Source organism: Microtus pennsylvanicus, chromosome 6 (genome assembly GCF_037038515.1).
Source record: "Microtus pennsylvanicus isolate mMicPen1 chromosome 6, mMicPen1.hap1, whole genome shotgun sequence".
Lineage (NCBI taxonomy): Eukaryota > Metazoa > Chordata > Mammalia > Rodentia > Cricetidae > Microtus > Microtus pennsylvanicus.
Genome location: NC_134584.1, coordinates 88,834,740 through 88,852,406, shown reverse-complemented (window position 1 = coordinate 88,852,406; position 17,667 = coordinate 88,834,740). Strand labels below are relative to the sequence as shown.

The window sequence follows — 17,667 nt, the reverse complement described above, 5'->3', positions numbered from 1 at the left end:
GAGATTTTTAGGAGGCCTGAGCAGGGTTTAGGTAGCTTGCAGACCCCATTCTCATTCAGGAAGAATCAACTATATTAGCTCTTCTCATATCTTGTAAGATTCTGACTCTAGAATTAAAATTGTGTTGTTTACATTGCATTCTTGTTGAATCAGCAATAATACTGTTATTTCATACATGAGCATGTATGAAACAGGGTTCAGAAACCTAGTAAGTGTAAGGGGCCTTCATCCTGGTACCTCAGACTGAGTCACAGGAGCAAACAGGCATTCCAAGTTGACACACTTGGGATTTGGCATAAACAAGGATTCCAAGTTTAGGGGTCATCCCGAAACACACAGCTGCTCCCTTGGGCCTGTAGTTTCTCAAGATTACAGGCACCCAAAGCCATTGTGTTTCTGCAGTGACTGCCAACATATGCCACTGTTCTCATTGCTGCTTCCCTCAGCCTAGGACCTGTATGTTCCTATGTGGGCCTCATCCTAGACTTTTAAATAGTTGTCTAGAGTTTTGTCTTTGCTAGTTTCCCTTCTAAGTAATTGGGTTCCAGGATCCAATAAAGTCTACATGGGTCTCCAGAGTTAAGAGTATGTGCCAACTGTTATTATTTTGAGATCGGGTCTCCCTATGTAGTCCTGGCTGGCTGCCTTGGAACTTGGTGTATAGACCAAGCTGGCCTTGAACATCAAGAGACCCACCTGCTTCTGCCTCCCGAGTACCTGTACCACCACACTTGACTCACCCAATCATTAAACATATCAGACACGTCAGAGGGATTCCTGGATCTCTGTTCCATATCCTTGAGTAGGATTCGGGTCTATAGTGGGCCAGAGGGTTGACATTTCTAGCATGTTCTTTGTTCTGCGACCACAGAGAACCTCTGTTCTGTATCTTTTCCAGGGACACCAATCCCACTGAAGACCACACTTCTAGTTTTAATTCTTTATTAAACCAATATTTCTGTAATAAACATCAAGAGCTACTTGAGCAGACTCATTGTTATCTTGATTATGTCCACAAATTAGGGATTTATTTTGCTTACTCTTACTGGTGCCTAAAACCAGCCTTGGCACCTCTTGGCACCTCATAATTAAAATTCCAGCTGACGTTGGGGTCTAAAGTTTGCTGTCAATGAGACCAGGCCTGGTTTTGACAGTGAAGCCACCATCAAAAGCTGCATTTAGAACTTCATCCAGGCAGCTTGCTGTGACAAAACTTAGATCCTGTCTGACGTTGCTTGGGATTTCTTCAAGGTCTTTCTCATTCCTCTGTGGAATTATGATCTGCTTCAGCCCGGCTCGGTGTGCGGCGAGCACTTTGTCTTTAATTCCACCCACCTGCCAGGCGAGAGAAGACAGCCGTCAAGGGTTATGGTCTGCAAGTGGACCTGCTTCTCACTGAGCTTGGGTATTCAGCCACCTCCCATTTGGTTATGGTATGAGCTGAGCTGGGATGCCAGTAAAAAGGCTAATGATAGTCTATCTAAAAAATGTTTGTGTTGCTTCCATTTTAAATATTTTAATGAGAAAATCTGAAATCATGATATCTATGGATGCCTTTGTGTGTGTATGTGTGTGTGTGTGTGTGTATGTGAGTGATTGCAACCTTGCATTTAGGTTGATTCTGTAACAGTATTACATTAGCTTGGTTATACTATTCCTAGCTGGAAGAAAGAATTTTGGAAATTTTTACCATGAAGAAATGACAAATGGAAGAAATAAGTATGTTGCTGTAAATGTTATATAATGTGTACATGTACATCATTTGCTACAGTTCTGTTTTTATAAAATAAAGATTTTAAAGTTAAATGAACTGGTCTTACAGAGGATGTTCAGTTGTGTTACAAGATTATTGTCTTCATTACCACAAAGCAAAGGCCTTTGTGCCATCTAAAAATGAGAACACTCCAAACTAGCTCTGGTTGTTTTTTAATTGTTGCTTCGTGACAATTACCCTGTTGATTACCCTGGCCTTAACTCACAGAGATCTGTCTGCCTCTGTTCCCTGCTCCCAAGTGCTGGGATGAAAGGCATGTGCCACCAGGGCTGGCCCCTCTTGTGATTTTTTTTTTTTCTGGTTTTTCGAGACAGGGTTTCTCTGTAGCTTTGGTGCCTGTCCTGGAACTAGCTCTTGTAGACCAGGCTGGCCTCGAACTCCCAGAGATCTGCCTGCCTCTGCCTCCCGAGTGCTGGGATTAAAGGCGTGCGCCACCACCGCCTGGCCTCTTGTGATTTAAAAACAAAAAGCTATTCCTACAACCAATGGTTCCTTCACAAAAGGTGGGGTCTGATTCCCCTTCCCTCTGATGGAAGTGATGCTACGTGAATTTCAGTGCTAAGGCATAAGAAGAAAGCTGCTGCCTGGATTGATAGGTTGGATCACTTGCCCTAGAAGTAGCAACGTATCATGTTTGAGGTTATCTACACAGACTGGGAAAGCCCACAAGAGAGGACTTGGGCCTCCTATGCATCACACAGAAAGAAACAGGTTCTCCTGCTCCCTAAATTCTCCGAGCTTCAGCCTAACTGGCTAGCTTTAGGTCTTCCTACATAGCTGTCACCCTGGCCCAGACTGCGCTTTTCTGGAGTGCCTTCTTCAGAGAAAATTCTGAGACAGACTGTGTCCTTGCAGTATGAAATGTCTATTTTTACACTTGCACTGGACTGAGAGCAAGAACAAGACACTGTATGTAACACTGTTCCACTGTGTATCCAGTGGCTCTCAGTGGCTGAGGACTCTGTCCACTCCAGGGTATGCTCTGCTATTTCTTTTATTCTTTGTTGCAGTCCATCTTCCCATTTGCTGGATCTCTTCCCGTTCGCTGGATATGGCAGACAGACTATACTGTATATTATTTCCCTAGTCATTCTCTAACCACACTCAATCCAAAAGATTTCTTTTTATTTTACTTATTTATTATTTATTTGTTTTTGGTTTTTCAAGACAGGGATTCTCTCTAGTTTTGGAGCCTATCCTGGAACTAGCTCTATAGACTAGGTTGGCTTCAAACTCACAGAGATCTTCCTGCCTCTGCCTCCCAAGTGCAAAAGACTCCCTTTTTATTTCAGCCTTAGTAAGTTGTTTCTTTTTTTTTTAAAATTCTACCACTTTTCATAGTCCTTGCATGGTTGAATGAAAATATTGGAGTACAATTGTTGTAGTGGCTAGAACTAAGGCTGAGCAAGTCCTCTGCTATTGGGCCTTTTCTCTGGCTCTTTTTCACTTTGAGGTTGGGTCTCAATAAGTTGCCTATGCTGCTTCAGGCTTCCTGAGTTGCTGGGGTTTTCGGTATGCCTGACCCCTTTAATGATCTTAACTGGTAATCCTATAATCTACTTTCATTCATATTTTGCAGAGTAAAGAACATTAGCTCTTTTCTCTTTTTTTGCCATGGATCTGTCAGTCTGTTGTAGACAAGTCCTGGCACCTAGTCACTGGAAGTCCTAATACTTGAGTCCTGTGTATTTAGCCACAGCATTTGTGTAGACGGATCCGGATATGCACTGGAACCTAAGACCCACAGATACGGGCAGGCTTTTTAAGATGTTTTTGTTTGGTTTGCTTGTTTTTCAAGATAGGGTTTCTCTATGTGACAACCCTGGCTGTCCTGTAACTCACTCTGTAGACCAGGCTGGCATCAAACTCACAGCGTCCCAAGTGCTGGGATTAAAGGCGTGTGCCACCACCGCCTGTCAGGCCTTTTGAAATGTAACAGACAACTTTAATTCCATTCCCATTTTTATGCTGGTAGTTTTGCTCTAAATCTTGCCAATTACAGTAATCTAAGGTTTCTGCAAGGTGTCAGGATGTCTCAATTCAAGAAGTGTGGATGAGCTTAAAACTTTATATACATGCAAGTCATCTTTAACTAGAAAGAGAGACTGCAGATGTTCAGGTAAGCTGCTGACCTTCCTACCAACCATGCTAATATTTTCCCCTTAAATCTTTTTAGATGACAAGGGAACATGGGAGAGATGTTTTCTTTTACTTGGCCCAAAGTTTAAAATAAAAATTAGTTACAGGTACTAAATTGTTAATGCCTATTTTAAACGAGAGTGTTTACAGAAAGAAGGCAAACTATTATTCATGAAAGTTTAAAAATAATTTGAGTAAAAATTACAAGAACATAAATGTTTTCTATACTTACTGGAAGAACAAGCCCTCTCAGAGTAATTTCCCCAGTCATGGCTACATCTGAACGCACCAGCCGCCCACTGAAAAGTGAGGCGAGACAAGTTACTATGGTAACACCAGCAGATGGTCCATCTTTTGTGACAGCTCCAGCTGGGAAGTGCAGATGGATGTCTGTGTTGTCAAGAAGATCAAAACTTCCAAAAGCTTTAAAAAGGAAAAAAGGAAATTTAATGTAGAAAAACTAAACCTATTTTTTTCTCTGAATAAAATCAAACACAAAAATGGGTGTTTTGTGTAAATGAACCCTTCAAAAATATTAATGGATAGTGCACTTAGAGTGAGGTCTGGACAGAAAGATTCTACTCTAAGTATGATTTCAAACAAACCTTTGCTCTTGTTTCTAGCTCAGGCACTAAGCCAAACAGCTCTAACACGGTCACTAAAGTCTCCATAGGCATTCAGAAGCCAAGCACTGGACGTTACTGAGTGGGTCACCTTTGTCACACAGTGTAAGATGCTTCCTGGATCATGATCCCAGGGCCCTCCCTCCCACTGTGGCTGGGCCAGTACCATTAGTCAGGTGGTATTTCTTCGCATTGCTTCGAAGCCAGCTGATGGCAAGATGGGCAGACTCCTTCATGACGTCCCCGAGCTGGCCAGTCAGTGTTAGCTGGCCTTCGCCGTCCATACGGCTTGCCTCCACAAACATGATTTTGCCACCCAAGGGAGTCCATGCTAATCCGATTGCCACTCCAGGTTGACTCAAACGCTCAGATACCTTGAAGGATAAAAAACAATCAGTTGTGTCAAGATGGAGAAATTATTTCCAGAGCATTTAATCATACTGTCCTGTAAGACTCGCTCTTCCAGAGCAAACTTAAGTACTAACCCTTTGAGAACTTACTACCTGGCATTATTTTGAGATACCCTCTCACTATCTGGCTGTCTGCCACAAGAGTTACATACACTTCTTTTTTTTTTTTTTTTTTCTTGGTTTTGAGACAGGGTTTCTCTGTGGTTTTGGAGCCTGTCCTGGAACTAGCACTTGTAGACTTCTTATTTAGTATTTGCCAGATGCAGTATAGTCCTAGAACACGGGTGAGTAACTGACTTCCAAGAGCTGGGTCCAATTATATATGCCTTGATCTTCAGGAAGCAGTAGCTCTATCAGTGTATCTTTATTGGACTGTGCATCTCTACATATCCAAAGCCTGACTGGGTTTTCAGTATGTACGCTTGCTTTAGGGAGCAGCAGCAGCTCTCACAGGCTTTCTGTAGCTACTGCAGAAACACTGCCACTCCTTGGTGATCATGGGACAGCCCTGTGCGGCCTGACTGCAGTCTAAATGGAGCAGGCTGCTTAGCTGGGATTTTGAGTCTAGGTGATAAGCTATAGGTTAACATATCCCAGATATGAAAATGCAAAGTAACAGTTGAAAGACAGCAATGCTGGGGCTGGAGAGATGGCTCAGAGGTTAAGAGCACCGACTGCTCTTCCAGAGGTCCTGAGTTCAATTCCCAGCAACCACTTGGTGGCTCACAGCCATCTATAATGAGATCTGGTGCCCTCCTCTGGCATGTAATCATACATGGAAGGAATGTTGTATACATAATAAATAAATAAATCTTAAAACAAAAAAAGAAAGACAGCAATGCTAACTTTGTCTGCACTCCAGTCTCCAGACTGCCCATTCTGTTGTGTTATTTGTGCCAGAGGAAATAAGTTCAGTATGTCACCAAGTACCAATCCAATGGGAGGCTTCTCCACCGTCAAGTACTGTGTCACTGTGCTCACACCCAGCCTTTCTCTAGCAGGTGTGTGTAGTGGAAACGGTGGCATCAGGGAAGCCACCGGGGAGTCAGCTTACTGTAAGAGCTAACTCTGACCTTTCTCGTCACAGGTAGGCAGCAGGTTTAACTACCCTAGGCTACCAGCCCAGCTCAACCACAGTCAGTTCCCTCTAGCACTGGCACCTGCTCTGTGCTATATTTAATTGAGAAAGATGGAAAAGATAGGCCAGTGCTGTTTAAGAATAAAAAAACCAGATGATAAAACTGTTCATGACTTTAAAAACACAAGTATGGGTCAATTTTCTTATTCTTGTTATTGCATAGCTTCTTTCCAGGGCTGGATGAACTAATCCTAAAGAATAATCTTCAGAATGCAAAGTTATGTTTAACACAATAAGCCATTTATTACAGTTTTATTAGCTGTCAATTACATTTTTTTTTAAAAAATTGTTTTTTAGTGCCTGTGTGTATTTTTAAAGATTTATTTATTTATTTGTTTATTTATTTATTTATTTATTATGTGCACAGTGTTCTGCCTGCATGTATGCCTGTAGGCTGGAAGAGGGTATCAGATCTCCTAACAGATGGTTGTGAGCTATCATGTGGTTGCTGGGAATTGAACTCAGGACCTCTGGAAGGGCAATCAGTGCTCTTAACCTCTGAGCCATCTCTCCAGCCCCTGCCAATCAATTCTTACAGCTGAATCCTCAAAACTATTAACCATGTTGCTTCATGAAACCAGGCAAAATGGGGAGACAGCTCAGCAGTCAAGATCACTTAGGGGTCTTGTAGAGGATCCAGGTTTAGCTACTAACACTTACATGGCAGCTCATAGCCAACTGCCTGTTAACTCCAGTTTCAGGGGATCACATTCCCTCTTCAGGCCTCCATGGGCACCAAGGATGCAAGTGGCACATAGTTATACATTCAGGTAAAATATCCATACACATAAAATTGAAAAAGAAAGAAACCAGGCTGGGAAGATGATGTAGTAGGTAAAAGAGCTTGCTCTGTAAATCTGATGACCTGAGTTCAATTCAGGCTCAAGTGAAAAGCCGAGTGTGGCAGTGTGTACTTAATCCCAGCATTCCTGTGGCAATCGGAGGTAGAGGAGACTCATCAGGAAGGCTGCACACCAGTTAGCCTGATATAAATAGCATCAAAACCAAGAAGGACCCTACCTCAAAACCAAGGTGGGAAGGCAGATGTCCTCTCATGGCATGAAAGTGGACATGTGCACATATTCACACACACACACACACACACACACACACACACACACACACACACACGTTTGTTTGTTTTCTTGAAATACCATCTGCTGGATAATCTTGGTATTCTGGGCAGGAGACTGGGAGACTGTTAACTGGAAGGATGGACGTGGCCAGGCTGAAAGGATCAGACTCACAGTAGGTGGAGACTGACCTGCAGCGGAGAGTAGTGACGACCTGAATGACACACGAGCGGAGAATGGAGTGGTGATCAAACGGAGGATCCCTGTGGCCAGGGGTAGTACAATTATCCAAGGGAAGATCCTGCCATTCTTAGACATGGGTCCCGAGGTTTTGTGTCCTCATATAAAACTCAACAATCAAGCACATAGGGAGTTCAAACATCTCTTAAATGCAAGCCTAGCCCTTGGCCCTTTTACAGAGCAAGTTGTGGTTTACAACATTTCTTAAGACATGCCTCAACAAAAGCAATTCTCAAACCCTGCTTATGCAGCGGCGCATACCTGTTAGCCCCCCATTATTACTACTGATTGTAGGGTCACCAGTTCTCTCCACTAAGACAGACGGACCCTTGCGGTCTAGACTGTTTTCTAGAGTTGGAGAGATGGCTTGTTGTCAAACCTGATGTCCTGAGTTTGATCCCTAGAAGAATCCATATGGTGAAAGGAGAGAACTGACTCCCAAAATCTGTCCCCTGACCTCTGCATGTATACTGTGACATGTGCTTGTAAACACACGAACACGCACAAACCTTTTAAGAATGTTTTTCTCGCTGGGCGGTGGTGGCGCACGCCTTTAAACCAAGCTCTCAGGAGGCAGAGGCAGGCGGATCTCTGTGAGTTTGAGATCAGTCTGGTCTACACAGCGAGTTCCAAGACAGCCATGGCTACACAGAGAAACCCTGACTCAAAAAAACAAAACAAACAAAGAATGTTTTTCTCACTATGTGTCAAAGTAGAATAAAAGTGTCAAGTCAGCACCTTGTGCCTGTTGGGTAAGCAGTGTACCACTGAACTCTAACCCCAGCCCTCAGGTTGATTGTTGTTATTTTCCCACTCAAACTGGCAATTAGGCTAATATGCAGATTGAGGAAACATTTAACATGTTTCAAGAAAAGGTTAATGGATACTAGACTGGGCCTCTTAAACTGATGCGTGTGTACATGCACATGCATGCCAAGCACACGTGTGGAGGTCAGAGGACAACTGCGGGTTCTGGGAACTGACCCTGGACACCAGGTATGGTGACAACTGCGGGTTCTGGGAACTGACCCTGGACACCAGGTATAGTGACAACTCTGCGGGTTCTGGGAACTGACCCTGGACACCAGGTATGGTGACAACTGCGGGTTCTGGGAACTGACCCTGGACACCAGGTATGGTGACAACTGCGGGTTCTGGGAACTGACCCTGGACACCAGGTATGGTGACAACTGCGGGTTCTGGGAACTGACCCTGGACACCAGGTATGGTGACAACTGCGGGTTCTGGGAACTGACCCTGGACACCAGGTATGGTGACAACTGCGGGTTCTGGGAACTGACCCTGGACACCAGCTATGGTGACAACTGCGGGTTCTGGGAACTGACCCTGGACACCAGGTATGGTGACAATTTCCTGTAACCTGCTCTTGTTTCTTCAGCCCAACTGTTTGTTTGTTTGTTTGTTTGAGACAGGGTTTTTCACTGTAGCTTTGGAGCCTGTCCTGGAACTAGCACTTGTAGACCAGGCTGGCCTTAAACTCACAGAGATCCACCTGCCTCTGCCTCCAGAGTCCTGGGATTAAAGGCGTGTGCTACCACTGCCCAGCTCAGCCCAACTGGTTTTAATACTTCAAAGATCAATACTTAAGGACCATTTGCATATCTAGTTGTGGCCACGTTTACATTGCTTTACCTCCCATGACTAAGATGATCTCTGCAAATGTGGAGACTTCTCTGTGACTCTTAGTCCAGAGGAAGACTCATGCACCCATCAAGATTGTACAGCCTTCACAAGGAGCCATGGCGTCCCAGTAATGCCCCAGCAAACATTATAGGCGTATAGGTGTGACTGACAGACCACGTTAAGATGAAGAACGTGGTATAAAAGTGTGGCAGGCCGCAAGTGTGTCGACAAAGTGCCTATCTCTGCAGGGGACAGTGTCAGCAGAGGGTGACCAAGAGTGAGGTCTGCAAACCCCGCTGAAATCCTCCTTTACGTTCAAGCTGGTCAAGTATTCTATTCTGATAGCTAAAATGCTGTTTGGAAAATAACATGACACCAAAGAGCATGACTAAGCCATGTGTACAGCTTTTCCTTTCTGTGCTTTCTGCTGTTCCTCTGCCAGCGCTGTTGAAATGGCAGAAAGTCAACATCAGCCGAGAAGGGTTACAGTCAGACAGAAACAAGTGTTAGCCTTTGTTTCAGTTCTCAGAGAACTGCTGGGATGAGCCTTTTCTGGAAAGTCTAGAGAAAGAGGCCATGGAACATGGAATCAGAACCCCTCTTGACTCTGACAGTGAAAACTAAGCTCATTTTCCTTAAACACTTTGAAATTCAAATCCCTGGTATCTTAAGAATTCAAAGAACCCAAATGCCTTTGGTTGTACGATTCCAGATCTGCTGGAATAAACAAGGACTGTTCCAGTGAATGGGAGCTTTGTGGGAAGGCTCGTCAGCTGAAAAGCTAGCTCACAAGTTAATACGTGAGCAAGAAAGATGGCTGCAGGGAGTCTCTCTTCTCCCCTTTGTGAGCCCTTAGGAAAACCATCATCACTGGTAATGATTTTGAAGTTTTGCTAGAGAGACTGCCTTATGCATGGTTTGACAGATTTATTTTCTAGACATCTTTACAAACCTTTCCTAGGAAAGCACCCGGAACATCTAAACTCCCCAAATATGTTGTAATGGCTTCAACATCCTATTCTATAACTATGTCCATCTGTGTCTCGGCTTGTCCTGGCTCTCAGGCCTTCCATGAGGTAGGAAAGGGAAAAGCAGAACAGGACAGTAAAAGGGTGAGCCCAGCACTTGGCTTAACCCTGAGGGATGATAGGGTCCTGAAATACATTATCTGGTGGGCGGTAGCCCCAGTCTGACACTAAAGCTGGACTCCTGCTTTCAGACAGTGGGGATCATGTGGATTCCCCACCTCCTCCCCAAGCCCTCAGCAGCACAAGACAAGACATCTTTGATTAAGATCACACAACAGAGCTAGGATTCTTCTGCAGCAGCAAGGCCACAAGCATGAGTCAATCATGAGATGGAGGGGATGACTGAGTCAAGTCAGCCTAGCTGTCCCGGAGCCGACATGGCTCTTTCCCTATGGAGTCACACCACCACGTGTGACAGTACACAGGGAGATTTCCCTTCTAAGACAGAACTTCAGCCTCAGAAACCACAACTCTACTTGCCTGCTACCAAGCAAGCGCCAGTGAAAACATAGATATGAGAGTTCTCACCTCCAGCTCATACATTGGTGGCCCCAGGATGTCTTTCAGCGCGTGGAAGTCGATGAGAATGGGCATTTCGGGCGGCAGGGCCAAGTCCGCAGTGTCCCCGATAGCTTCAGGCTTCGCAGCTTCCAGCACGTGCTCTCTGCACCCTAAGAGAAACACGTTTGTACAGGTTCCCAGAGAGCTAGTGGGAAAGTGTAACCGGAGGCACAGTGACTACTGCACTCCAGTCCCCTATGCACTTATGGGCACAGACCGCCTTCACCTGTCACAGGGGGAGGAGTCGTCTTTCAAAGCCCTTACAGGAGTATTCACAAGTGCCTCTACGTGGTTACTGTCTCTGCCCCTCACAAGAGGCAGACTGACTATCTTCTTTTCACATATAAATTCTCACTGAGAATAATGTGCAGTGTGGTGACTCAAGCCATCCAGCAGCTGGGAAGCTGAGGAAGAAGGGCTGCTGAAAATCCTAGGTTAGCCTGGGCTATAAATAAGATCCTGTCAAAAACAACAAACACCTGCTACGTGGTGATGTCGAGTAGGTAAAATGGACTATATCCCAGCACTTGGAAGGTCAGGCAGGAGGATCACAAGTTCAAAGCTTCCCTGGGTTATAGAGGGAATTTAAGAGCAATCTGAACAACTTAGTGATACTGCCTCAAAGATATGAAGTCAGGCACAATGGTGCACGCCTTTAATCCCAGCCCTTAGGAGGTGGCAGGCAGACCTGAATCTGAAGCCAGCCTGGTCTGTACAGCCAGTTCCAGGACAGCAAAGGCCATACAGTGAAACCCTGAGTAGTGTAAACAAACAAGTAAGTAAAAGCAGTTGGGGATATTTTCACTGCGAGCATGCTCGCTTAGCATGTATGAAGTTTTAGACCAAAATTTAGCTCACTGTTAAACAAAACAACAATGAACAACAGGCACAGCTCAACTACTGGCCGCGGAGACCAGAGGCTGAAGGTGCAGACAGGACATTACTTAGTATAGTATAGTGCTAGCGGATCGGTATAACCTGAGCCTGGCACAAACTCAACTCCCTCTTAGAGGAGTTTGATATGGTGTTGTACTTTCTTTCTTATGTTTTTGGAGATAAGAGTTTTATTATGTAGAAGAGGCTGGCCTCAAATATTCAGTCTCTGCCTCAGCCTCCTGAGTGCTGTAATTACAGGTTTGTGCCACCATTTCCGTAGGTGTCCTGTGTTGGTGGAGACTGCTCAGACCTGAAATAATTACATAAAACTCTATCAATTAAAACACTGCTTGACCAATCACTTAAGCATATTGCTAGCTAGCTCTTTTATCTTAAATTAACCCATTTCTATTATTTTATATTTTGCCATGAGGCTTGCAGTTACCGCTAAAGTCTATCTCCTCCAGCGGCTCCATGGCATCTCACTGACTCCACTTACTTTCTCCCAGTATTCAGTTTAGTTTCCCCGCCTAGCTCTATTCTGCCCTATCACAGGCCAAAGCAGCTTCTTTATTCTATTCAATAACCAATAAAAGCAAGACATATATAGGACTTTCCACACCAGTCCTGTCTCACTTTCTGATAGGCAATGTGAACCTGGAAATGATAGAACCTCATGATCTATGTATGGGTTTTGCTCGTATGTTTGTGCTTTTAAAGACAGGAGTTTGCTATGTAGCCTTGGTTGGCTTCCAACTCATGATCCTTTTGCTTCACTCTTGAGTGCTGGGGCTGAGGGCATGTGCCATGGTGCCCAGCTGGCACTGGCTCTTTTGTAAGGATAAAGCTCATCTTTAAGGTTATTACCTGCCCATAAATCATTGGGCATGCTGCAGTGAAAGATGCAGAAGCTGAGGTGAGGTGCTTTTCCCCACGGGAGCAGGCTGCTTGGACGATAAAATAAAACACACTTATTTCTGTCTGGGTTGGCACATGGGGGCTGGATCATGCTGGGCTCAGATGTTACCTCCCCCATCAGCTTTTGTAATTCCTCAGGTGAGAGATATTACATGACCTGCAATCAGACCTAAAAAAAGTTGAGGTTTAAAACTGTAGGGGTCAGGGGAGCTGGAGAGATGGCTTGGTAGTTAAGAGTACTTGCTGCTCTTTCAGAGGATCTGGGTTTGGTTCCCATTATCCATATGGTAGCTTACAACTTTCCATATCTCCAGTTTCAAGGGACAGGCGAATATGGAGTGCACAAGTATATATGCGGGTAAATGAGGCAAAACATCTGCACACATAGTATAAAAACAAGCAAACAAAACAGAAATCAAACCCTCCAAACCTGTACACTGGAAAGACAGCTTCAGCGATAAAGGCACCGCAGCCAGCTCTGACAGGTTCAATTCCCAGGCCCACAAGAGGACTGACTCCCTTAAGTGTACCTGACTTCTATACGCATGCATGTGCACATGTGCGCATACACAATACCTAAATTAACACCTGTATTTTAGACAGGCTCTCACTATGTGGCTCTGGCTGATGTGGAACTCTCTATATAGATTTGGTGGGCCTCAAACTGAAAAAGAGCTGCCCTTCCTGAGTGCTGGGACGTGTTACTACGCTGGATATACAGTGTCTTAAAAACTGCAGGAAATTGTGCCTCTGTTTTGTCTCATACATTCCTTTAGTCTATTTTTATCATGGAGAGTTTTTCTTTGTCCTTCAGTTATGACAGATAGAATTGATGGGTATAGTAGTCTGGGTTGGTAGTTACTGTCTTTCAGAATTTGAACTACATCTGTCTAGGCCCTCCTGGCTTTTAAAGTTTCAGCTGATTAATCTGTTGCTCTTCTGATGGGCCTGTGTCTGTGTAGCTTGGTGTTTCTTACTTGCTTCTTTCAGTATACTTTTTGTTTTAAATATTTAGTGTTTCAGTTATGACAGAGGGGATTCTTTTCTGATCTTAACCGTTTGCTGTCCTAAATGCCTCCCGTGGCATCTCTTTTCCAAATACATTAAATAACGTAAAAAAATTTAAATTAAAAATAGAGAACTGTGTAACTGAATGATTCCAGATGAATGAACTGAACAGACACTGTAAAACATTCTACTGATACACTGCAGGATATACATGGAGCTTTCTCTAAAATAGATCATCTATTAGGACAGAGCAAGCTTCAACAGACACAGGATAATTGAAATAATTCCTCATATTCATGAGACTGGAATAAGACCACAAATCAACAGTAAGAGAAGCACTAGGCCATATATAAACTCCTGGAGATTAATGCCGAGTGGATCTCTAAAGGAGTCAAGAACATGACAAAAAAAAATTCTTAGAATCAAATGAAAATGAAAACACAACATTCCCAAACCTATGAGACATAAGGAAAACAGATGGAGGAAAAGAAGTTTATAGCTCTAGGTATCTACATGAAGAATCAGAGAGGTTACAAATAAATAATGAATGATCCACCTTAGGGCCTTAGGAAAACAAGACAACCCCCAAGACAGTCAGCAGAAAGAAAGCATTAAGATCAGGGCCAAAACTGATGATATGGAAACACACAAACACAAAGAATCAATGGAACAAAAATTGGTTCTTTGAAAATGTTGACAAACCCTTAGCCAAACAAAGCAAGAGAGAAAAGACTTAAATTAATAAAATTAGGAATGAAAAGGAAGCCATTATTTGAAATGCTAGTGGAATCCAGATATCATTCGGTCTTACTTTAAAAATATATATTCTACTAGATTGGAAAATCCATAAGAAATGGATGAATTTCTAGATGCATATGACCTATAAAAATTAAGCCAAGTCAAGATTACACAATTTAAACAAATCTGTTCCAAGCAGTGAAATTGAAGTAGTAATTAAATCTCCCTACACTGAAAAAGTTCAGGCCCAGATGGATTCACAGGTGTATTTCTCTAGACCTTCAAAGAACAATAATATGTCTAAAACTAGTCAATAAAATAGCAAAGAAAGAAATATCACCAACTCCCTCCCTTTTTTTTATAAAGCTTATATTACCCTGATACTAAAGATAGTTAAAAAAATTCTCTAATGTACTTAGATGCAAATCTTTTTGTCAAAATACCTGCAAATTGAATTCAAGAACATATCAGAAAGATCATTCACCATGATCAAGTTGGATTTAACTCCAACTAAGATGCTGGGATGGTTCAATACATGTAATCAATAAATGTTATAAATTATATAAGGAGACTCAAAAGACAGAAGATGGCTGTCTCAGGGGATGCAGAAAAGGCACTTGGCATATCCATTGGGCAGCACTCACTGGACTCAGTGGGGTACAGATGTGAAAGCAGGAAGGGGATGTGCTGGAGGGAGCTCGAGATAATCCAGACTGTTTTAAGTTAATTCAGGATATGGCCAAGATGGTCAGAGAAAATTCAAGACAGTGACCTGCAGTAAGGTAGCAGGGAAGCACCCAACACAGGGGGCTCCAGTGTGGATGCTGGTACAGATGCAGGCAGAGCTGGAGTGGGTGACTTTCCCAGGGACCAGGCACACTCTTGTCAGTTACTGCGGAGAGACTTGCAGGTGTGCCCTTCCCACTTCCCTCTGCCACTGAACATGATTCTGATGAAAGTAGGTCTCAGAGCTATCGAAAAATTGCGAGGGGCAAAGAAGGGGAGGGAGGTTCTGGAAGGTGAGGAAGGGGCTGGCAATGTAACTCAGTTGGTAGGGTGCAATCCAGATCCTAGCACCACATTAAAAAAAAAAGGTGGTGACACAAGCCTGTAATTCTAGCACAGGAGGCAAGAGTAGCCGAAGTTCAAGGATACATACTGAGTCTGAGGCTAGCTGGGCTACATTAGACTCTGTCTTTTTTTTTTTTTTTAAAGGAGAGGTAAAGAGAAAGATTCTAGAGTATAAACCTCAGGAAATTGTAGCAGGTCTCTAAAAGCCCAGAGTCCTGCCTTTCAAACAAATCTTTCCTTAGAACGGTACCTCTGTAAGGTGATCTGTCCAAGCAGGTGACCTGTCTTGGGGCTGAGAATCAACCCGCAAATGCTAGGCAACTGCTTCCCTGAGCCACACCCTGAGCTGTCACAAACCCAACACCCGTGAACGAAAATTTTGAAAAAGAAGCTGTGTCCAGCTATAAACAAAACCTCCTGGAAAGGCACTTCTATGTCTGCAGAGATCGGTGGGCTGATCTGAAGCTCAGTGCTGTGAAGACTGGAATTTTGTAGGTTCAGAGGTTAATTACTTTACCTTGAGCTAGTTTTAGCCTCTGGAACAGCCATTCCTTGCCCCAGTCTGTATCTGAACCAACACCTTGTGAAATTAAAACAACAACAATAAAACAAAACAAAGGCCAAACCAGCACCACCAAAAATCTTATAGAAGCTGTCAACAGGGGAACACTAGTTCCACTTATCCAAGAGCTAATAAGGATGTTATCAGATAGCATCTTGGGCCTACAGAAAACTTTCCCTCATCTTGATGTATCTGCCTCTGTGATGGAACTACCAATTTTTTGTTGTTGTTTTGTTTTTTCAAGACAGGGTTTCTCTGTGTAACAGTCCTGGCCATCCTGGAACTCACTCTGCAGACCAGGCGGGCCTTGAACTCACAGAAATCCACCTGCCTCTGCCTCCTGAGTGCTGGGATTAAGGGTGTGTACCACCACTGCCTGGCCCACTGATGTATTTTAAAGTTAGCTTGATTTATGACTTCCTTTGTTCTATACAACTATAAAAAAAACCCTATGAAACTGCTTCTACATTGGAACATGGAATTTAGGGCAACATTATCTATGTTCATGGCCACTCATATGGCTCTAAAATAGACTATCCCTGATTCCCTTTAAGATAAGAGCTGTGGGTATTTTTGATGACATACCAAAGGACAGCTCCTGCATTCCATCCTTGCTCGGGGCAGACAATCTTAGGTTTTTTATTCTCTACCTTTCTTACCCAAGCCCAGCTGCATAAGTTTAAAAGCTACATTTCTTGGTCTTTGGGCATAACCTTTCAGAGATTATGAAAGGTGTATCTGTTTCCAAAAAAAGCAGGATTTTAATGTCTGGGGCAGGTGAAGGCTGAACTGACAGTGTACACCGCTAACTATGGCCCGGAGCAGTCTACAGACAGGTAATTTCCATAGAAATGGTGCTGTTTGTGTCATATGAACATGGTGTCCTCAGGCAAAGCTTTCTGATAACACCTAAATCACCTCCTGAGGTTATGGAATTTGGGAAGGACTGGGAACTCAAGAAGTACATGAGAAAAGCATGATATTTAAAATCTTAAAATCTGGATTGAGCTAATCCAATTCTCCATTCTGTGTCCAGGGAAACAGACGCTGGGAGATGAAACCCATCACCTGAATCCACAGCTGTCACAGATGTATCAGGCCTGGTCCCAGCCAGACTCATTTCCACAGGCCGGCTGAGAAAAGCCACCAGTAGCCTAGGAGTTTCTTGACAAGGCAAAGAGCAGCAAATCTAGAGACCAGATTACTTGAGTTGGACACGATGGTGTGCATCTATGCTCATACCTATGTGCAAAGCTGAGGCAGTAAAACCACATCAGGCCAGGAGTCAAAAACCAGTCTGAGCAAGAGAGAATCCCAGGAGAGAGAGAGAGAGAGAGAGAGAGAGAGAGAGAGAGAGAGAGAGAGAGAGAGAGAGAGAGAGAGAGAAGGGAAATCAAACCCAATGCCCCATGAATGCTAGTCCAACTACAGTAGACACTTTTTAACTTCTAAGAACAATGGATGTAGTTTGGGTGGCACACTGATTCCAACACTCAGTAGGCAGGGGTGGGAAGAAGATCTCCATGAGCTTGAGGTCAGCCAGGACTACATGATGAGTTCCAGGCCAGCCAGGACTACACGGTGAGACCTTGTCTCCAAAGGGGGTGGATTGGGGAGAAGGCTCAGTGGGTAAGATGCTCACTGTGCAAGCCTGGCAACCTGGGTTCAAATCTGTAGAGCCCACATAAAAACCAGACTCATAAAATGACCATTTGTAATCCTGCATGCCCCTCTGGGGAGATGGGAGGAAAGACAGCTGTGTGTAGAGACCTTGCCTCAAACAATGTGGAAGGCAAGGACCAACACACAAGGCTTTGGGGCAAATCCTACAAAATGTTCAGCAGAGGTATATTTGCTCCCTCAC

At 43.8% G+C, this 17,667-nt stretch overlaps 1 protein-coding gene across 1 annotated transcript in view; it reads right to left on the bottom strand.

Annotated features, from left to right (window-relative positions):
• Nucleotides 1-925: 925 nt before the first annotated feature.
• The window catches only part of Lonp2 (lon peptidase 2, peroxisomal), a 74,656-nt gene continuing 57,914 nt past the window's right edge, over nt 926-17,667 (bottom strand). The window contains exons 12-15 of the mRNA XM_075976793.1: nt 10,598-10,740; nt 4,703-4,910; nt 4,146-4,336; nt 926-1,335 (exon numbers count right to left, since the gene is read on the bottom strand). Coding sequence (XP_075832908.1) covers nt 1,114-1,335; nt 4,146-4,336; nt 4,703-4,910; nt 10,598-10,740 — 764 coding nt within the window. The 3' untranslated portion in view covers nt 926-1,113. The remainder of the gene's footprint in view (nt 1,336-4,145; nt 4,337-4,702; nt 4,911-10,597; nt 10,741-17,667) is intronic.